The sequence below is a fragment of the Syngnathus acus genome, chromosome 15 (assembly GCF_901709675.1).
Source record: "Syngnathus acus chromosome 15, fSynAcu1.2, whole genome shotgun sequence".
NCBI lineage: Eukaryota > Metazoa > Chordata > Actinopteri > Syngnathiformes > Syngnathidae > Syngnathus > Syngnathus acus.
The window spans coordinates 4,429,790-4,452,869 of record NC_051100.1 but is presented as its reverse complement, the minus strand read 5'-3'; the positions used below and the strand labels follow the sequence as shown (position 1 = coordinate 4,452,869).

Genomic DNA, 23,080 nt, shown 5'->3' with positions numbered 1-23,080 from the left:
GCTGGGACCCCCCAACCTCCACGCTCCTCGCTTGACAGAGGCGTGTTTTTTTTTTTTTTTTTCTTTCGGTGACTGATAATCACATGAGAAGACGGATAGAAGAGGACTTGAGAGTGGTCCTTCCAAGCCCCGGTCATGCTCTGCAGTTCTGCAACACTAAAAAAGCCACGAGAAAGGTTGACAGCTGAGGTAATACCGTTGAAAGAGATTTCATTCAGCAGAAATATAGATTGCTACTCCGACTGCAAGTTGACGAATTACATCAAGTTGGGAAAAAAAAAAAAATGACATGACTTAATTCAAAGCAAATACAGTGAACAGATTTTTTCAAGGCGGGCCTTATTTCTTTGGTGCTTCATTTAGACAAAAGTAGAAAATTGATGCCATCTTTTAGCATATTATATTGAAGTGACTTCATTCAGCTTCATTCAGACAAAAGTAGAGCTTTGCCACCAACTTGCAGTATTTGTTGAAGTGAGTTGAGGAGCTTCATTTAGACAAGCTTTTCTCACTGCTGCCCCTGGAGGATAAAAGTGGCATTACAATCCAATCCAACCCGACACTGACATCTTCAAGCCATCCGATCAGAAAAGTGCAGCTGCGTGGTAACAAGAGACAACCTTCACAACAAGAAGACCTTTCAAAAAGAAGCCTTTACTTTCCAGTAGGACTTCCGAAGCATCACATCATCCAAAAAATACAAATATGTATATATGTGTTGCTAAAAATGTGAGCTCATCCAGAAAATACCATTTAAAAAAAAAATTAGGAGAGACTTGCCTTTTTTTTTCTGCCAAAATGTCATTAATTTTGCTATAAATATGTAGATTATAATCCAAAGTATAGGCTGCGGCTGTATTTTCTGCATTTTTTTTTTTACGGCCGATTCAGTCGTACGTGTACGACTCTTTTTTATTTTTATTTTTTATAACTTAATAACCTCAACTCTACCTGACTTCATCTGAGCCATAAAACGAACAAAATTCAAGCACCTTTCTGCATCATGTCGCCGCACAGTCTAGCCCGCAGAAGATACTTTACGGTGCAGTAAACACAGCCAGTGGGCAAAATATTCATACATTCTGAACTCTGCCTAACATCCATTAAGGGAGGACAAAAAAACATGATGGCTAAGGCGACGCCGCTCTGTTGTTTGTTTGCACACAGCGCTGAATTAAAACAAGTTACTGAGGATGGAAAAAGAGGCGGGCGGGAAGTACAGCGCCAGACTTCAAGTCTTTGTCATGTGTTTTGCGTAAATAGTCAATTGTTGTGCTTTGTCCATTTGACACCTTCACCAATAAAAGGCCCTTCACGTGGCGGCGCCTCTTGTTGCCAAGCAGTATGCTGAAAAAGAGTACATGAGAAATAGAAATTAGCCTCCCTGTTTGTTTTTATCTATCTGTAAAACTGTTTTGGGTTTTTGAATTGAACATCTGAAATAAATTAATCTTTCTGTCGTACACGCGAACATGCAAGTTGATGAATTTGATTGCAATTTTCTTTTTTTGTGGCCTGACCAGACCTGGAGTGGCCCATCTGGAACGCTGTCCGAGGATGCAGAACCACAGATCCCTTAATTCATTCGTGTTGTCTACATTTTTTAAAGATCGTGATTCGAACCTGAGCATCTATGATGTCATTTTCAGTCGACAGCAAGTGACAAAATGGCCGCCCTCTGAGATGGATAAAAATTGTTAGATATCGCTGCGTAATCCATATTCCCCAAAACGTAATATATAAAAAACTATTGATACAAACTCATAAAGGCCAATTGAAACAAATTTCTAGCTGTACTTTTGTGCAAAAAATGTCTTCCAAGGCTCACCTAGATTTGCAGGTGTTCATCCGTCCTCTCCAGCTAACATGCCAGAAAAAGGTTTGGCAGAGTTTGAAATATATATTTATTTGTTTTGTTGTTTGTTTTGTTTTCTCTCCGCTGACTTGACGTGCAGTCTCAGCTCAGAACCCCCCCAAAAAAAACAACGGCTCTCTAACGTCCTGTTATCCATCCTCTTGGCTTGATTCCTCCCCCGGAATATTCTTTCATCCATTTTGAGCCGAGCATGGGGTATTAGTGCGCCCAATAAAAGGCTCTTCCCAAAGCATTCATGTTCCACTCAAAGGAACCACAGTTTCCAGCGGGCGTGCTTCTTAGAGTCCGACTTGGATTTGCGTTTGGGAGTGGATGTGAAGACTTCGTTGGAGTAAGGCAGGGCGGGACATTGTTGGCTGCCCTGGGGGCAAAGTCTCTTCATCAGCGGCTGCAGCTTGTCCTCCTGCAGCTTGAAGTCCAATTCCACACTGCAACAAAATCGAGGAACAAATGACAAGAAGGAAATTTGAACTTAACGTTGAAGCGACTCAGTTGTTGCTAGGCAGATTTCAAAAGTCAGCATGGGTAAGCTAAGTTAGCTTTCCTCATGTGATCCTGTCTGGTCATTGAGTGTCCTTTTGTGAACTCTCTGGGCAATTAAATGTGCTTGGGCTGGAAGAAGTGTGCATCTTAATTCCAAGCAAAGGCAAGCAGGCGGAGGCCAAGCAGGCCGTGATTAACTACCCCGTTTCCAGCGCGGAATAAATCCATCATTAGCCCACGTTTTCCGTATTGCTATTGATTTGCTGGGGTGTGTTAATGTATTCATTCCAGGGCTTTGCACTATATTCCCAGGAATGTGAAATAAATAAATATGAATCCCGGGCAATTTGCCCCCTAACATGACAGCCTTACCTGGCAAGAAAAAAAAGGAGACCACGCTGTTTTAGGGGTTTGAGCGGCCATTTGTTTACAACGCTTCGCACGATATTAAAAAGGCTAACTGGATTAAAGTAGACGCGGCCAAAAGAGACGACATCTGATGCGTCAAGGTCGACCTTGTTGGCAGGCACATGGACGCTGGGGCTTTACCCCGGGCTTGATGGGCAGCACAATTAGCCTGCTGACAGATACGCAACAATCACATCGGCAAAATGAATCCCGAAGACTGTCCTCAGCTCGGCGATAAGTGTCAGTTAAGAACGGAAGACTAATAGAATCATCATGGATCGCTCGGAAGTACTTTGAAACTTCCTACGGCTCGAGTTTACGATAAACCCAACGATCGTCAAAGGAGGTTGTTCCATTTAGCTTAGCGTGTTAGCTAGCTACAAGCGCTAAAACAGGGCTGTGAATACATTAACAACAAAAATGACTGGAGATACCACGATATGGCGCCAAAGCACTCCATGAAGCACCTCAACTCACATCAACATAGATAGTTCCAAAGCTATAATTTGATATTAGGCAACACTTTGATCCACGCTGTGTTTTGGATGTAGCCTGCGACCCCGACCAGGACAATCCGATTATTTATTTTTTTCATTTAACTGATTATATCGTTCCTCCCTAATTAACGGCAGAGGTTCCAAAACAACAACTGAGGCATCACTCTCTTTATATCCAACGTCTTTTACTATCACAGTGTGACGGGGCGCTACATCAGTATGGAGCACCACTAAATAGCCCCGGTAATTATTAAGCGATTAATTACTTGGCTGATCACGGCAGTTACAGGATACCGTTGACAAATGCCCGGGTAGAGATCATCGTTGACTGCTGCTGGTTTGGGAACGCAGGAGGGTGAGCAAACATCAACACAAAGTTAAGTACAGTAAAAGCCCCTTCATACACACACATGAGCTTTTCTAGGACACTCCAAAAGGGAAATTAATCATTTGTTTAGCTAGGCGGCGCATTGTTTGTATTGCGCTAAACACTGTTTTGTTTTTAATCAAAAGATGTCTTTTTTCCTCCTTCGGTGACATTCATCGTAAAGTCATCTCTCCACCGCTGATTTCCCCTTTGGTCACTTGAAAGTCCTTCACTTGACAACGTGAGTGGTTCAGGTTCAGTTTCATGTCGTAGGATGCAGTGGATAAAATCACCAGACTGGATGTTATTTGCTCTCATGAGAAGTTTAAAGTGAATTTAAAAAAAAAAAGCAGAAGGAAAATTCCCCACAGGTTATGTAAATGCTGTGGAGAAAGGCTGCCTTTGTCATGTAAATCGCAAGCCGACGGCGTCTATTACATGCTCTGTGCTTCACAAACACACGGGAAAAAGCCAATCTCATTAATGAGGACAAAACAGGATGCACAAATCTTAACAATTGTTCACCAGAACAGGCTCTCGGCGCGGGACACCGCAGCTAATGAGCGCCTCACCCTCAACGCACGCCGCCGCCGCCGCCACTGCATTTCATTTCATTTGACTGTTTTTCAAACTTCTTGTCTGTTCCCAATTGAAAAGCCGACACAGTGTACATTTAATTTCAATTTAACAGCACAATAGCAGAAAATGCCTGTGAGGATGTTATCAAGCATGTTGTGGTCGGTCGCTCAAAAAGTTACAACGCTGTCGTAAAATGTGCTGTAGTTTAAGTTTAAGATGGAAAAAAAAACATTATCTCTGTTTTATTCTATAAACTAGAGACAACATAATTCCCAAATTCCAAGTACTGCCAGAAAGAAAAAAAACTGTCGTGTGTGTTTAGTCACTTGATTTATAGCCATGAGCGCAACAAGCTAACTAGCTAAAGCCAAATAGTTTTAACTGTTTCACTTTCACACAACAAATTGGTTATATAAATCAAGTCAAGTTAAAGTTCCATCCAGACGGGCATCTTATAAATCCGGTGCACCTTACGTTCTGAAAAATAATGTACTCTGGAATTATTCTTGTCCAATCAAACTGAATCAGCTGTTAATCAGCATTCTAATATCCATCGAGCAAAGTCAGTATTAAGAAAATTGGGTGTTCAAAGTGTCAATAACTCAAATTTTCTATGAAATTGCCAAGCAGCAGAAATTCAATACTCCTTTCCTTCGTTGTATTAATAGAGGCAGCGGGCAAATAACCAAAGTGTCTCAATATCAGGCAAGGAAAGTGAAAAATGTGTCCGCAATGACCTTTTCTTTCATTTCTCTCTCGCTTCCATGTCAAAATTACAGCACGGGCTTATTTCCCTTATTCATCATCCACATGTTGAGCCTTTCTCCCTTGGTTTTGTTTTTCCAAATACGCACCCCCATTTGTTGCGGTGATTTATGATCGTCGGCGACATTGGGGTGGTGGAGGTGATGGGGCGCGGGGGCGGCTGTCAGCCAGGCGAGAGCTGAGGTCTGGATAAGACCCAGTGACTCTGATTGAGCACCTTAGCTCAGCAGCTGCCGCATTCCCGATTTTATCGGACATACACTCGAGGAGTTGTAGTGCTCTGAAATTAAAGGGATACATCTCCAGGGGATTCCAATCTGCGCTACGGCTGCAACATGTCGTTCTTGCTTGTCCGGCTTTGAGTAATAATTGATTTCAATTTTTTTCCCCTGACCGCTGTTTGCTATTTTAAATGTACGTCAGTCACGCCGTGTTCTCTTCACCGGCCGCCGCCCGGTCAGCGGATTAACTCGTGAGTTTGTTCTACAAGGAGATCCTGTGTAATGTGAGGTTGCCTTTAAAACGGAACCAATGTAGCATTTAATCCAGTCATTTTCCAGAGACTTCAAAATGGAGAAAACCAACAGAATGAACAGACTGATCTTTCCGCTCCACGTTCTGGACAGTCCATGTTCGTGCTCTTTCGAGCTAATCTGTTGCTTGTGTCGCAAAGACCCGTAATAGAAATAAACACCTTTTATATAGTCGTAAGGGCCAAGAGTAGAAAAAGACTGACGAGATTACCACGTGACTCCAGTGAATCTTTAAAACTTGCTTAAGACTTTCAGTTTATAGTCTGAGGTATTCGAACAGGAGCTTCTTGTACTCCGGCGCCAGACAGAGAAAATAGAGGGACGACAATTCACCTTCACGCTTTAGGAACAGGAGTCGATCAGGCCCCGTGTAGCAACCACAACACTATCAGTGTCATTCTGTCATCTGACAATTTCATACGTGGCAACTTGCTTTCAACATAACAAGGTGGGAGAAGTAAGTGCGGGGTTGTCAAACTTCACACCTCTCTTCTGCCTTTCTGACATCTCACGTGCAAGCTGCTCTCACACCGCATTCCTAGTCAAAGTCAGAACGATTTGGACTGGGCTTTTTTAGCATCCGGGATATTTGTTGAATCAAGGGAAGAGATAAAGAGCGACCCTTTGCTTCTAACGGGGCTCAGTCGGCCTTGAAAGGTTTGTGCTGAAGAGCGCTAAAGTGTTTGGAGGTTGCAAAGTGTCTCATCATGTTTTGGCAAGGATGGAGAGTGTGGCGGGCAGATGGCTCGACTTGCTAGCTCTGTTCAATGAGTCTTAAAAAAATAAAAAAACACGGTAGGAGCAGCTGAAATAGACAACTTTTAATGATACAGCACGCCGCATATGAAAAGATGATCTCCCACTTGATTAGCATTTGGCTAATTCAGCGCATCTTCATTGTGCTTTTATCACCGCCAGGCATCTTGCGGTTTAGTGGCAGTCGGCGCCATTTGTTCGCTTGGTCAATTAAGTCGCTTCGGAGTTTGCACTCTTCGAATCTCCTCATTAGAACTCTTACCCGGCGCTCACAGTAAAAGCATGTGACAGCGGCGCAGTCCAACACCCAAAAGGCTCATATGGACTTTTATGGAACAGTATCGCTGAGTCAAATGGATTCACACAAGCCACCGTCGCAGTTAAAAGTTAAATATAAGTGAATTCGACTTAACAAATGCAGTGTTGCATGCACAGTATTTAATTCAACAACTCATGAAATCATAATAGATAATATAAATATAATATTAATAATAATGATTATTATTATTATATTTGAATATTCTATTTTTATTCCTTATTATTTGTTATTATTATTATTAAATATTTACTATATTTACAATATTTAATTTATAATATAAAAATAATAAATTATCATAAAATTACTGCATGACATTATCTCCATCACTTTTTACAATCAGTTAGTTTATTTTTGCTCGTCATTGTCGGTGAAGTCTAGCGGTACTTTCCAGTACATTTAAAAGAGCCGTTTCTTCGCTTATCTGAATCGGTCATACTGACGGTGGTTTTGAATATTTTGATAACCTTTGCAAATGATCAGGTCACCTCTCATTACATTTGGAAAATGTCATAGTATAACCCCAACAATAAATGCATTCATGCCTGGCTGTCCGTGTTAATTAAATCCACGAGTCGACAGTGTATGGCAAAGGCTTTCTCGCATTATGAAGCCGATGATTTTGTCATCCTCCCGAATGTGATGTGAAATACTAAATATTCATCTCTGTATTTGAGCTGTGATCTTTTTTTCTCTTTTGTGTTCCAAATAAACCCCAATCTAGGTCAGTGAGAAACGCTGCATTTTTCGACTAGGAGAGAGAAAGCAGGAAACAAAAAATCACTCTTAATTCCTGTATCCTTGTTCTCAATTAAAATATCGATTCAAATGTACGCTATGTGTCCACTCATGTAGAACAAGGCCCAAATAGCGAAAAATGTTTGCATTTTACATGAAAACAACAAACAAAAACATGCTCGGGACCTCCCTTCCCACAGATTTTGCTGATTTTGCTTGAAAACATTTTGCAAAAAAAAAAACTCTGACGTACACACACACAACATAGCAGCACTGCAACTGATTTTGTGTGCAGGTGCAAGAGATTCAGTGAAAATTTGCCATTTAAACATTATTTGTATCGTTTATAATAAACACTTTCTAATCAGAATGTAAATGAAAAAAAAAGTCTGGTGAGTATCTAGGAATGAAAAGTTATTATTTATCTACCATCGATTGACCATGACATGAGGGGTCCCTCAAGGGTCAATCCTTGGCCCCCATTTGTTTAGCCTGTATAATGCTAAGCTCAGGTCAGATTCTTCAAAATGTCGGTTATCATGGCTATGCAAATATTTTTGTTTGGATGCGCGGCGTGAGATTTCGCAGGCTCGGTAAAGGTTGGGAAACGTTGCACAATACAACAATGGAATGGAACCTTAAAGTCATTTTCCTTCTAATTCCGACATCACGGTACGATGACATTACTGTCGATAACCGAAAATTGCAGTTACAATCCCCAGTCTCTTGTTTCTATTTCAGTTAAATATTGATTGTCCTCGAAGCCTTTTTGTGTCTCTGCTGTAACATTTGCTGCGAGCAACGCTGGCATACTGAACGGAATCATCAGCGTGCAAAAACAAAACTAAATGCAGAATTAATGACGCGCATCTGCAGTGTCGCTACCCACCTGTAAATGATGCATGCGCTGTTTCGACAAGTGTCACAGTTCGCCGTGTCTTGTCCTGTTCGGTAGGTGAGCCTAAAAACAAAAACAAAATAAAAGAACGTTAATAGCTGAAGGCTATCGGCTGCCGGCCAAATTTGTTCAGATAATCCGAGTTGTTTATTCCCCGAGGAGGGGGGGGGGGGGGATCCCGCAGTCTGCTCAGATTTCCTTAATCAACTTGCAGATTTTACATAATCAAATTAACTGTCGTACTCGGTGCCATAGTTTGATAATGTTTGGCCTTTCCATCCCCCTGGTAGACGTTTCCATTCGGCACATTGCTGTGCACCACTTTTTTTTAAGTTTGCCGTTATTCAACGCAATTTGCCGCAGATGCGAGACAATCAGCGTGATAAATTCCGGCTCCTCTGTAGGCCAAGATCACCCCAGGGTCCATTTAGAGTCGCGTGTGAGCGCCGCAAGAACAGCCAACGTTACAATTCTCCTGGCAGTTGTACTGGGCTGCATTAAGCCACCTAAAACATGAGGGAATGTTTCGTCCCCTCGCCCCCTCCCACACCCAAAAGTCACAGGGGAGGGGGGGGGGTCGTGTCTCACGCGTACGTGTAATTGCCCGCTGTCACGGTAGTCCCCCGGCCCTGACAGATGAACCTCGACGAGAGGTGACCTCGACGGAGGAGGGGGAGGGGGGTGAGTGCAGCTGCCGCTCAAGGTCACGGGGTTCAGCGAAAAAGGTGACGGTAACTCACCGAGGGAGAACAACACTTGAAGTACGCACACAAGCTACTTCGTTATCTACCGTGTGGTAATTGAAGATTCGCTCAGATGATCAAAGCTCGTGAACCTAACTTTATAATTACCGCATGCAAATATCACATTTCTACTGCAGGGGTGAGCGTACACACGGCGGCATGGCGCGAGGCGTCTATTAAATCCGACTGGTGAGACAGAGCGAGAGAAAAGGGGAGAGAAGCTTCTCCTCTGGAAGTCATTCTCTAAACGGACTGCTGGCGCATTTCCAACGTTGTGTTGTTTGCTCACGTCAGCTGTCCTGGGAGAAGTCTTGCCCTCTCGTCCGCTTCACTGTCCGCGCACGCCGCCGCGCACTACAATGAGCATTGCGCGGCTAACCTGCGGAGGTAATGTGCCGAAAGGATGGCGCTAAGCGCTAATGCATATTTTGGATTTGATTATAATGATGCCGTGGTGTGCAGTCAGGGCCTTCCTGGCCTTTTCTGCTAGGCCAAACACTCGTGTCATTTGTGGGTTATTTGTTTTTTTTGAAGGTCCAATCAGATGTCAGGTTCATTGTGTTGCCATGCAGATATTAATTACAGAGGTTAGGCTCTAATTGATTAAATGTAAGCATTTTTGTTTGGACAAAAGTAGTGCTTTGCTGTCGTGTTGTAGTATTTTGGTGTCGATGTTGAAGTATGTTGAGGCACTTCATTTAGATGTAAGTAGTGCTTAGCTGCAATCTTGTTGGCAAAGAACAATGCTCTAGTTTTGATGTTTTTGGACGATTTTCCACTTATAAGATGGAAAGCTAGCCTTTTGTTTTCAAAAAACCTTTTCTGAAAAAGCGCTTTTTGAAAACAAATAAATAAACCTTTTATACATTTCTCCAACACAACTGCCATAAATGCTTTGAAGTCCCGCCAAAATATATATCCAGTTCCCCGGCCGCCGGAATTAATGCGGCAAAGCTTTTTGTTACAATTCCTAAGATTGCATCGCTTGAAGATTCGTCAAACTTGCTTTCATAATATAACATTTGGGGAAAAGAGAATCATTAGTTCTGCTCTCTTCAGGCAGGATAACGCTTTCAAGTCTTGCCTCTAATTCAAGATTCAAGATTCTTTATTGGCCATGTTTGAGCGTGCCAAACAAGGAATTTGACTTCGGTACATCTCAGCCTCTGGTCAACATTTAGGTGACTAACAACACTCAGGACATGTGCGAAAATTGACAAATATTCTCAAACATCTTAAGACAGGCGCAGTCTAAATTCGCTGGCGGGTCAAAGGTTACGTTCTCACGTGCGGAGTTTCAAATGCATGCTAGCCGGGGACTGATTCGAACCTTTCACGACGTCTCAAGGATAGAAGGAATAAGAATATCGCGTGTGTGTGTGTTTTTTTTTAAGGTAAAGTTGGAGTGCGGCAGCGGAACAGCTCAAGTGTGTGGAGATGCCAGCACGGTGGTCCGAGGCTGCACTAATTGGAGCCATTAAAAACAAAAGAACACGGACTTGCTTGGACACCGAATATGATGAAATATTTATAAACTTCGCTCCTGCGGAAACACCTTGGCTGATAACGGGAGGGCGTTAATGGAAAAAAGGAATAAAACCCGTCGATCACTTTCCAAAAAAAAAAAAAAAAGACCGCCTGTACATTTTATATATCAAAGATAATAAAGTACTCACAGGGATGCGCACTCAAAAGTATTGCTGAAGGTTTTTCTTGATGTTTGCACTCACCGGCTGCTTGTTGCATACTTGATTCTGCTTTTATTCGGTGACATGAATGGCCGCTAATGGATGCGAGACATCATCCAATTACCTCGCAACATGTTTTTAACCGGGAAAAAAGAAAATCTGGCCTGTCAGTTTAGTCAGTATTTTTCACCTCGCTAATGCAATGTTGGAAAAAAATCCTTGTTACTCCTTTCAAACTAAAAGTTGGATATTTGTTCAGTGCCTGGCATAAATTGCCAATATCAATCCTGTCGCTGAAGGAAATGGAACAGGGTGGGACTCGGCGGGGGTCCATAATCATAACCAAAACACACTGTAGGTGTTTGCCCAGCGCCTGCTCGAGCAATTCCTTCGCCTGTTTTGCTGGTGTTTTGTATGAACGGCACGGCTACGGATTGGCAGTCAAAGTCGGAGCACAGCTGAGATGAGTAAACGTGGTGTGGCAGGACCAATTCTCATTTGATAATGGCAAATTCACACATTCCTGGATGGGGGGGAATTGAAACATATCCCCAGGTCGTTTTGACCCTGTCGAATATAAAAGTAGTGCTTTACCGCCATTTTCCAGCAGCTGGATGCCAAGGAACTTTGTTAAAGTGACACGATAGTCTGAAAAATACGCCAAGTGACGCCACTCACCCCTCCCGCTGTGCTTCACCTTTCTCCAACTCTTGAATAACGCCAAGCAGGACCTTGATGGTCTCCTGGCTGGAGTTGATGAGAGTCTCCATGGCCTGCAGCTGTGCTTTGATATCCTTGTCGTCAGATAAGGGGATGATCAGCCGGCCGCCGCCCACGCCTCCGGTATTTCCCGGTGGGAAGCCCTCGCCCGTCCCCGGCGTCCGCTGCAGCTTGGAAGACGCCGACGCGTGCCTCGCCCGACACGGTCCTTGCGACTGCGCCGAACATTTGGCGCTGTGAGGCAGCGTCTGCGACTGCTGCTCGCTTAACTGCGGCCCCTTCTTTCTTTTGCAAGCCTTTGAGGGGCTTCCTAAAGACTCCACTTGGGTCAAAGAATTCCAAGCCACCGGGCCCCGGCCCATTACAAACTCAGAGGTAGCCAGCTGACGCTTGCCGTCCGTTTCTTCTCGGGGTAATCCTTTGTGTTTGGTCCTCGCCCCGCAATCCTGATGATCCGGTTCACTTTTGGGGTTGCTCAGGCGGGACTCTTGCGAGAAATGCGAGTCTGTACACGAGGGTCCGTCCACACAGTTGGCGTCGCAAATCAAATCCTCCGTCTCGCTGCTGTCGTCGGTGTGATGGAGCAAAGCTTTGGTCTGACCCACGATCTTCTCCTGGCACTTTGAAGACACCCCGATGGGTTGCCCGTCCTCTCCCACGGCTTTTATATCGCTCAGAAAGCCGTTGTTTTGTCCCCGGTAATCTTCCACTAAAGCGGCGTGTTTAAACGTATGTCCCTTTTTCCTCTCGAAGGGAAACGTTTTGTAGCGTTTGGTTAAGTCCGGCGATGTCTGCACGCCGGTGCTCCTGGTCACGTTGGGGATGGATCGTCTGGCCGGCATGGTCATGTATTGTCGGTGTGTCACTTTACAGGAAATGGATCTGGTGTGTTTACCACGAAAGTCATTCTGCGCTTCGCAGATATCCTTAAATCGAACCTGCAGGGCCTTGTTTTTCTTCTTCACCTGCTGAGCGTCGAGGCCCGCGTCGGAATCGGAGTCATCGGAGTCTGACGCAAGCATGCATTTGCTGTCCTCTTTGCTCACCATATTTCCTACGAGCGGGAAGACGTCAAATGTGAGTATATTTCAGGATTATGGCGCGGTAAAATATTTTGATTTGGTACCACGGAAGCAGCATGAAAATAACAGCGGGCAGGCGGAATAACACACAGCCGGAAATAATGGGGGGGAAAAAAAATCGGGCAGGTGGAAGCACAGGGAATGTAAGTGCATGCAAAAGGATTTTATAGCAATTAGTGATAAATGTCAAAAAGAAACAAAATGAGCTAGATATTTCCAAAATGGAGGCTGTGCTGCAATAAAAGCTCAGCTCGGTTCAAATGAATCAGTGACGCCTATAGCCGTCAATGGTAGTGAATGAGTTGATTTTTTAGAGAACCTCTCTGAATGTGAATTAGCATAATGGATGGCTTAAAGAAACGTGTCACTTGGGAGATCCGAGGTCGTTTGTATGTTCAACGTATGTTGCGGGTCCTTGAATAAAAAGACCTCGCTCTCTGGTTCACTAAAGATTTTGAGCCAGCTATTCAACGTGTTTTCTCTGTGGAGCCAATCCTCAACTCTTCACAAAAAAAACTCACCTATCCAAATTTTTTTGCGCTCTCCTAGCAAAGCTAAATAGTATCAATTTTGCTAATCAAAATGTTCAACTATAAGAAATATTCTCCATCTATCGTTGACTCGACGATCAATCTTTAGATCTAATTCGTCAACAAAGACCGATACCAGAGATTCAAAATCTACTTCAGCAATCAGGTTATAAAATACCAGTTTCTAATGTCAATCTGCTAATTTAATGGCAAATAATTGATAAATCGGACTCTGTCGTTACCTCAGCAGCCATAAACCTCCGCGCATGTCACCGGTGCATTACCGCTATCAACAAGGCAGAGTGAATATTACACAGCGCAATCTATGACTATTCAATTTTTTTTTTTTATCAGCCGCTGAACAATTTTACAAATGGAATAGGTGTTTTGTGCCGACTCCGTGTTTTTTCTTACCAGAATCCCCCCGCTAAACTGTGAGCGTGAAATCCGCCATTGACGATTGTTAACGTTCACGTGGTCCCTGTGTGCTTTGCTGCAAAATACTTTTATTGCTCTCCACTAGACCTACATGGGATGTTTTTTCTCCCCCCACATATACTGATAAAACACAAGCCCTCATATTTCTGTTTTGTGAGCATTTAGGGGTCGGTTAGTATCGGGTGGAGTCTTCTTATGCGCACATTAACATTTGTCCACGCAGTATATCGGACGGCCGAGTGTGTTAGGGAAACGCTCCGACTAATGCGTTTTTGTGACAGTTTGAGTTCATGTTATTTATTTCATATCGGCGGATGCTCTCCGCCATACGTTCTCTGTATTATCCACCATTTTATGCATTGCTGCATATTTTGCTAATGCTGGTCACACAATGTTTTTTTTTTTTCTTCACTCGCATGCACTCAGGATTAGATGATAGCTACAGGGAATGTGTGTATGAGCAAATTATTTTTATAGCAAACATTTCAGGTCCTCCACCAGTGTCCACCTGTCGGTTGCGGAGTTCCCCAGGGCGACATTGCTGTCATCATGCAATCATGCAGTCTCAGCAGTATTGAGTAAAAATGATCGACCGCCGCGGCGAATATAAAGCGCACACTCGACTATCACAAATCTGTCTGGTCTGACCTTAAACTTGAAAAGGCTACGGAGCACACCCTGATCCTTTTTAATGCAGTTCGAGTAAATAATTTCACGCCTGACTCGAAAGTAAACAAGAAAGCGCTATCTGCAAATAGAATCGGAATCTGTTTGTATGTCGATTTATTTTCGTTATACAAACATGTTTGGAGTTTTTGTCGTCGTTCCCCTTTCAAAATAATCTACTTGTGTTTTGGTGTTTACATGTAATGAACCTGAAAATGTTTTGATCAAATTGACCTTTGCGTTGTTTGTTTGCGGTCGTCGCACATGCCGAGTTAAGACTATGAATTGATGAATGAAATGAAGGTGTTGTCAAAAGCAGCTCGGTGAAAAGACACCACGAGCTGAACAAAGTGGTCGGAAGAATTTATTGCCGAGTAATTTGCCAGAAGCTACTTTGAGAATAATCAAGTTGAATCATTGGCCGACGAGGCAAATTTGTTAATGAGTTTGGTTTGGTGGCGACGTTTATACTCGACCGTTAAAACATTTATCGGACAACAAACGGGGCTTTTGTTGGTTTGCCGCGACAACAAATGGCTGTTTACGTTTTTGCCTTAATTTTTGTGTGTTGACAACCATGGCGTGACGGGAGGCACTGGTTAGCTAGCTTGCAAGCTAACAGGCGTAACAAGCTAACAAACTGGATTTCATAATGTACATTCGGGGATGACTGGTTAGCTAGCTTGCAAGCTAACAGGCTTAACAACCTGGATTTCAAAATGTACATTCAGGGATGACTTCACCATTCAGGTGGCAGCATAACAGCTAAATGCTGCGTCACCATGTTTGCTTGGAACTCCACAAAATGAGCTCAGAGCCCAACTGGGTTTATAATCCATGAGCATTTTTTTTTTTAATATAATCAGTGTGAAAAACAATTAAGCGATTTATGGACCAGTAACAGAATTTCAAAATCTATCCTACAGCTGACTGGCAGCCAGTGTAAAGAAGAAGATCCGATTATCTTTTACACACTAACAGAAGGCTAACGGCTTCAAATAAAAAAAATGTCGAACAAAGACATTTATGTCCCTGCTGTGCATATGCAGATTGAACAGCTAAAAATTCTGCTGTTGATGTTTGTCCGAGGTTATCCGAAGTGTATTTGTGCCCCGTTGTCAAAATAAGAGCATTTTCATCTTAAATGCGAGTCCTCGGGACCGGCGCCACGTCTTTCACCTTGCGGACCGTCTGCTGCGACCTAACCTGAATTCAAACGGCGGAGAAGGTGGAATATATTTGGAGACAAGCGTGCTTCATCTTGCAAGTTACCGCAATGGATTCCATGCGGGATGAGGAGAATACCGCAGCGCTACTTGCTACATCCTCATTATGCACAAACAATAAATTTGCTCGTGTCGTCAATTTACACAACGTCGTTTTGAGAACAGGAGCTGCTGGATTTGGATTTGTTCAAAAGCATTTCCTGTCATGCGCTTTGATTTCACAATAGTGTGTTAGAAGCAATTATGGACCTATTGGATTGTTGAACTGACTGCATGAGCTTGATTCTATTCTTTTATTACCGAAAAATAAAAAAAAAGCCAATCTCACACTACTTAAGAAGTAATCACGTTTGCACAATGTTCGCTGCCAGCGCTGAAAATGCTCTCATGTAGCCATAAAATCATGCAAAGCAGCCAAGCGGTAATCACACCAAAAAAAAAAAAAAAACTTCCTAACTTGCTTAAGTGATGGATTTATCCTGCACGCTTGGGCAAGGATCTCCCTTCCCCTCCTCTTCCACATCTTGCTCCTCCTTCTCCCTGGGCTAGTTCTATCTCTCCTAATGACCCGAGGTCCTTCCCTGATTTGGCCCCGGCTATCCGAGGGATTATGAATAATGCATCGACTCTAAAATTGCAAAAGTAATCCTCTGAAATCTCCTTATGCGCGCTGGCAGAGAGCGTTGTCGCTTCCGATCGGCCCTCGCTCCTTCGTGCTAAAACGTAGCAGGGTTAAAAATAAAAACACCTTGGGCTATGGTGCAGTGATTGATTTATTATGACCGCCATGTTGTATCAACTCTCTAAAAGGAATGCCAATGGGGTATGTTCCTATTTTCTATGCAATGGGACTTGCAAAACTTGCTGAGTCACCATTTAAGTCAGTCAGGCGGCTTAGCTCGTATCGCCTTACGTTCTCGTCGGCCGATATGGATATTTACATAGGATAAACCCCCCCTTGGTCGAGCCTCATCTCATTATAGCTTAAGTAATGCTATTACAACATCTCACCCGAGACTGCATCATCACGGGATGCGCCATAGGTGTGCTGGACTGTATTTATTATCTCGCAGGTGGCGCTCAACAATGACCCCCCCACCCCCCGCCCCTCCCACCAGCATTTAGTCAACTTGTGCATTGTGCGCTACACGCAGTGTAGTCATTGTGCATGCAGAGGCTTTTCTCGCATACATTTCAGTGTGACATTGCACCAACGACGTTTTCACAAGTGCTCCGTAAAGGACAAGTGCCGACATTCCGGAAGGTTGCGAACGCCTTGTGTGGTTACACAGACAGATTTGGGCTTACACGAGGAAGATTTATAAGATTGTCTATATAATCTTTTTTTGTAGGGAAATGTGTTGAGCAGAATTTCTAATGCTTTACTGAGCCAGAGCAGAAAAGTATGGATGATGAAATAATGATGGTCATCTCATTGATATCACAAATTGGTGAGAATCACCAGTGATGAGCTAACCTAGCTAGCTCATCGAGCTAGCCTCCAAAATCGTCACGCACTGTAAGAGCATAAAAAGCGAGCAATGATTTTTTTTTTAATTGTCACGTGTGGAATTTCCTACACTTTAAAAAAATTTGTGTGCACTGGAGGCAGCAAAAGAAAGTGCCAGTCACAGATAATCACCATTTTTATTTTGCTAGGCCTTGATAGAACTTTCACCTATTGATCGGTGGTATTGATCAGCTCTTTGTGAACAAAGGACTTTGATATTTATTTGAGGAGAAGGAATGGGTGAAGATGTTGACTCCTACGTTAGCTTCTCGCGCGAGCTGTTGACTGGCTAGCTGCCACATGCCTTGTGATCAAAAGATAGAGTGTTTTATGTTACTGATTTATATTTGTGAGTTAAAAATATGTTTATCGGGATTTATTACACCTCATCATTTGTCGTTAACATTAAGTGCGTGTTTAAAGAGTGTTTTATTGTTTCCAATGCATTCATTTGAAAATGCTTACGCTTGAATGACACTTAATCATGTTAAAATGTTCGAACATTGCTTTGACAATAAATCGAGGTTTTATAACGTTGACATGTGTCGTGAATTATTCCAAATAAGATTTCATTGGAAAATGTAGCTTTGAAAAGTCGAACGGCGTCACACAACTGATATTGTTCGAATGTGAAAAGTTTGTTACAGACGATTTATCAAAAGCCTTTGGCTACAGCCAGTTTTTGGAACCGACAGGATCCTTTCTGAGATTAAAGTCAGGCGGGGTGAGTTGGAGAGAAACATTTGGGGATTAAACTCAATTTTGTGGATGTCTTTTAATGTTTGAAATGTCTTTCACACCCACACAGTGCATCACCCTGATGAATCCGTCGACTACGAAGGGGTTGGGCAACGAGCACGCAACCTGATGATGGAGTGCGATGCGTATCTGGATTTATGTAACAAGTGAAAAAGAAACTGCTGAGCTCGGCAAGAACGTTTGGCACCTTGAAGCTTCGCCCTCGGTGATTCCCATCATTCCAGGTAAGCTATGACGCGGTGAGAGCAGAGACGGGTGAGGAGTAAAAAAAAAAAAAAGTGCGGCTTTGCAGTAGCTTTGAGCTTCCCGGATTACGCCTGATCAGTCCTAATATTCCTGAAAGCGGCACGCTTATGTCCGCCTTGAGGATGGCATCACTCATTCCGTATAAACGTGTCACGAAGCTCGTAAAAAGCTGATGTCTCTCCCTCATGAAGGGCAGGCATTCCAATAGTCAGTTATTAGACACTGCTAATGAACCCTCGTCCATGTTTTCTGCCCTCGCACAGGCATCAATTCAATGTTGCATGCGTGTGAAGGGAAAGGACGTTTGCACTGATTCCGGATGCTACCCCCCCCCCCCCCCCCCTCCCCGAAATGCATCTTATGCATGCGGGCAAAATTCACATGCAAGACTCAATAGGCAGTATTTGAAGATAATTCATGCTTAGTTATGACAACCGCATAACTTCTCCCGAGGCACCCGCTCTGACGGACATATGTGCAAGTGGAGGGGGATTTACAACTCTTACCTTGAGACACAGATCAGAGGTGCAAAGGACAAGCGAGCGCCTCTCCCCCGTGTACCAAGTGTCCATCCGTGCCTTCATCGGGTGCCGCGCTTGTGTCCAGCCTGAGAGGCAGCCGGTGCAGTGACAGCTGGAATAGTTGTGGCACATCCGGCACAAATGTTCACTTACGAGAGCTCGTAAAGCAGGCGAGGAATAACATTTGTGAGATCTCTTTGACGTTCTCCGTCACATATCTTGCAAGTGACACTCTTGCGCCGACACTCACCGGTTACAGGCACTCACAGCGGAGATCTCCATCTCGCGGCAGCGCCGCTGCTGCTGCTGCTGGTGCTGCTGCTGCCGCTGCTGCAATCCCTGTGCATTCATGATTGAGTGTAAGTGTGTATGTGCGAGGGAGGAAGGCAGGGAGAGGGTGGGCTGGCGGGTGGAGGGGGAGTAGGATTGGAGGGGGACGGCGCAAAAGCTGCCAGGGAGAGTCCAGTTTGCGGTCCGCATCGCTGGTGAAGACCCCCTTTAACTTGCCCTCCACAGTCTGGATATTTTGACACGGAGATGTTATGTAATCCGAACGGAGCTTTAGAAGGCGGCGGCGAGGGGTGGGGAGGGGATTGGAGAGGGTTTGGGGTGAGGTGGTGGTGGTGGTGGGGGGAGGGGGGGAGTCTGAAAAATGATAATGCATTGTGCTTTTAATTGGATGTCTCCCGCTCACCCACTTCTACGCCACCTCCGCCCGTCCATACGTCTGACACTTTGTTTATGAAAGCTATTGAAGGGGGCTGAATCGAGCCGGGGTGCCGCACAAAGCCGGGGGTGGTAAAAGGGGGGGGTCACAAAAGAGGAAGAGATCCAGCGCAGTGGCAGTCTTAATGAGACTCAGAGACGAGTGGGAGAATTAAATAATGTGAGAAAGTAATAGAGACAGTGAGTCGAGGCGAGAGAGAAATGTACTTGTGCTCCGGTAGCTGGCTGATATCGATTCGGCGGCCACCTGATATTTATTAGGCGGGCTCTAAATTCATTCCCTCCTTCTGTGATCTAATGACGTATACGAGCCTGCCGATAAAGCCAACGGATAAACTCATTAGAGTATTTGTCCGCATCAACTATAAATATGTAACATGCAAGCAGCTAGGCTGGATGATGATCCAGAGCCATTTTCAAGTGATGGATTTGGACCCGCTGGTTCTGTGACATCACAAAGTTGCATCATTATTATCTGGCCTTAATGCCAACAAGAGTTCTCATCCTGGAGGTCAGGCGGTGGTAGCATTGGTCATTGCAGTGAACTGCTGACTGTTGTCTTATTGATTTACTTGTCCGTCCACCACTCTGCCCGGCATGTTCTTAAACCTAGCGACAAGCTTCTGGGGCCAAGACGCCGCATGCATGCTGATCGCCACCCTGCAGCAAGCCTCTATTTTCTTCGTGTCTCTAAATCCATCCATTTTTGTGACGGGCTGTGCATTTGGTGGCTTGTTCTTAAGTGTCATATTTAGAAGAAAAATGTATTTTTGCTTTAAATCACACGACAATATGTGACAGTTATCATAAGAAATGGGTGTTTGCGCCGTTGTGGGGGTGAACGCAGACGACATCATTCCAAGTTAATTGAGATAAAAGAATAAAACGTCATAAAAATAAGTCTTTGCATTTAGGTTCTGAATATAGGTCAGCAGAGAAGGCCTTGCTGGTTCTGACACAACCATTCAGACTGTCACTGGGTGGAAGGAAGTCAGGCGTGTCAGCGACTGCCTCGAAATCTGGCTGTGCGTAATGAGTAGTATAGCCGGGTAGAGCTTCCCTCCCTCCACCGATTCCTTAATTCCCTTTCTTCCACTATTCTGATTGACTTGCCACAGGCTGTAATACATGAAAACGCTTCCTCATATTAATGCAAGGAAAGAAAAAAAAAAAGACCCCCCGAGTACTCACTGATGACTGTCAGTTTAACAGTTCATTATGGGAAGGGAGCAGCGGAGCCTCGGGGCCGTTGCACACGCGGAGACTTTCGAGCATTTCAATGAAGATGTTCCATAACAGATCGGAGGAGAGTCGCCAAAGTTCCGACACGAGCGCTATTCTATTTCTGAGATCATCTCGAGCTCCCGCAGGGGAATGCCTCAGTCTCAAAGGTGAGCTGGTTGTGTAGTCAAATAAATCTCAATCAAACATTTTCTAGAGGGCTTTTCCTCATTAAAGTTGAAAGTGAGTCACCCATCTCTGGTGCGAGCCTTAAAATAGCCGTCCAACAATTTAAATGTATTTTACGCAATTTGTTTTTGGATTTTATGCAATTTGAAAAAAGAGAAATTCCAAACAGACATATTTGCAATTTATTAAATATTTATTTATTATTTTATTTATTGATTTTCAATTATTTTTGTATTTATTTATTTATGAAATATTGTGTCCAGATGATCATTCCTCCACGAGATAATATTCAATTAAATTCCTCTTTCTACAGGTTAAATCAAGTGTTAATCCAATAAAATCTGCCCTATTAGACTCTTGGGGCAGTTTTACCCCAGTGAGAAACTATTAAAATCAGTGTAATCCATCACTATTAATGGCCGTGGAAAATTGGCTGTTAAAACAAATGCTAATTTGTCAAGACGTTATAAAGCACTGATAATTAAACACAGAACAAATAATCAAGTAATGGAACTTGTTACATCATTTCCTTTTTAGCTATTTCGTTTGCTAACCACGCGATGCGATGCTAAATCATTTGTCTGGTAATCTCAGGGTGACAAAAATCGGGGCAAAATCACCGGAAACTGTCAATTGAACGACGACGTGTTTCTTGTGTAAACCGTGTTTCGATAATCATGTTTATTTATGCGCCGCGTAGCCGGTCCCTCGCGAGGCCGCGTTCAAACTCGGCTAATCTGACGCTGGGCGGATTCTCCTTGGATCAACACAAGTGAATGACAGCAAATGTACAAGCACAATCTTTCATGTTTAATACAGTTTGGATTCAATTTGGGGAAAGCGCGAGTGGTTACGGGAGCCTCAGAGAGTGCTCACAGGGAAAATGATGGAACTATTAGCATACAAGCTGTCAAAGAGTAGCCTCGGCGCTCGTATTTTTTTTTTTATCTTTAGATATGGCAAGGCCTGCTTGTTTTAATACTCAAGGAGGAAGCCATTCAAATTTGGGCAGTTTGACAAAGTGCACATTTTTCCCAGTATTTAATTGGAAAACAAAAAGCTGGTAGCTACTCCGGAAGGTTGTTGATAAAATAACAAAGTCACAAAGTTACCTTGAGGGCACTAAACGGTAAAAGAATGAACATTAAGGCGAACGAAGCTCATTTGGGTAAAACATGTTCTGTTGACAAGTACAAATACAGAAACGGCTTCAAGAAAAGAAGAAAATTATATTTGCCGACCGAATCCTCAGATGAATGTGTGCTTCTGTATCTAAATAACTTTAATGAATTCCAACAATGCTCTTTAGGTACAAAACAAAACGTGGTGAACTCGAAACTTTTTTAATACACTTTCAGGAATTTTTCTGAAATGTAAGGTAAAAATAATATTTGAACAAGCCAGCCGTAGAATTGCATCATTATTTAACCAGCAAAAGCAGACCGGTAACTTAATTGAGTCGTTTGATTCACACATTGCTTTGATTCTCTGTAACGATTGCAATTTTTGTAATCATTACGGCGTAAACACAATCCGAGAGCACGGCCTACGCTTGTTGAAACTTTTTTTATATCTATAGAGGATCATCGCTGAGCCCAGTTAAGCCTCATACGTTTGTTTCCTTTCAAACACAACATCGTGCCGAGCGTTTGTTTGGATTTCAGCCCGTGGGATGAATCGTAATGGGCGTCCGCTGAGTTTGCTTATCAAAACAAAGATGTTCCACCAAAGCAGGCAGTGTCATTAATCTATCAAGATTTCTTAGAGTTAGAGAAGGTGGGTGTAATAATAGAAATGTCTGTTTCTTGACTAATATGAGAAGTCTTCTTCCCGTGACTCATTACAAGTGTGCATGCGAGGATTTGCCGTGTCTGCTCAAGCGAATAAAACCACTGTTACTCATCCACTTTCCCGTCCGGGTTCAGATTTCAGTGAAGCAGACGAATGACTCGCTGGGATTTTAGGCGGGAAAGCCATGATGCGGCATATTTTAGGATTGAAGAAGCAAAGAGACGCCGCGGCGTCTACAAGCTTGTCAGCTACAGTTGGAGTTGACGTAAATGGGGAATGGAAAGAACGTGTCACTCAAACCAGAGTCAGCGGGGGACATGACATTTGAGTTTTGAGAATCTTGTCTGCTGTGATTTCAAATACGGAAAAAAAAAAACATGCTGTGAAATATTTCTGCAATGCCCTCTGAAATATGCTTGGACCCTGCCTCCTTCCTCCAGGTCAGATAACTTTTGAATATTTTCCACTTTTTTTTTTGTGCCAATTTCAACCTTTAGAAAAGACATCCTGAATTTGTATCAGTATTTTTTGGAAGAATTGTTTAAGTTTGTAAAAATATATACTGAGAAATCCTTGGCCTCCTAAACTTTATGCGGCGGAAACTAATTCGTTGGCGTCTCCCATGAATGGCGGCGAATTGTATTGACGACTTCAAAAGCACCGGGCAAATAGTGTGTCTGAATTCATGCACCCCTTGAGATGAAGATGCAGCTTGGCATCGCTGAGGGAGGCTGCCAGATCTGTCGGCGGCCATTGTGGAAGTGCTTACTCATGCGTGGGCTTTACGATCGCACACACACAGACGAGC

At 43.5% G+C, this 23,080-nt stretch overlaps 1 protein-coding gene across 1 annotated transcript; it reads right to left on the bottom strand.

Moving 5' to 3' along the window:
• Positions 1-634: 634 nt before the first annotated feature.
• On the bottom strand, positions 635-18,878 carry insyn2ab (inhibitory synaptic factor 2Ab). Its single transcript, XM_037272441.1, has 6 exons — positions 18,596-18,878; positions 18,331-18,457; positions 11,326-12,421; positions 8,208-8,279; positions 1,829-2,304; positions 635-1,347 (listed from the first exon to the last, which is right to left on the bottom strand). Exons 3-5 carry the CDS (start codon positions 12,414-12,416, stop codon positions 2,121-2,123), a joined length of 1,347 nt encoding a protein of 448 aa, XP_037128336.1. The 5' UTR covers positions 12,417-12,421; positions 18,331-18,457; positions 18,596-18,878; the 3' UTR covers positions 635-1,347; positions 1,829-2,120.
• Positions 18,879-23,080: the final 4,202 nt, after the last annotated feature.

What these genes read in the sequence shown, in the direction of transcription:
- insyn2ab (XM_037272441.1), bottom strand. Translation starts at nt 12,416, where the DNA reads ATGGTGAGCAAAGAGGACAGCAAATGCATGCTTGCGTCAGACTCCGAT. An exon ending in GGTGAAGCACAGCGGGAGGG is followed by an intron (nt 8,280 to 11,325) that starts GTGAGTGGCGTC and finishes TTTTGTTTTTAG; the next exon opens with GCTCACCTACCGAACAGGAC. An exon ending in AGCGCATGCATCATTTACAG is followed by an intron (nt 2,305 to 8,207) that starts GTGGGTAGCGAC and finishes ATTTTGTTGCAG; the next exon opens with TGTGGAATTGGACTTCAAGC.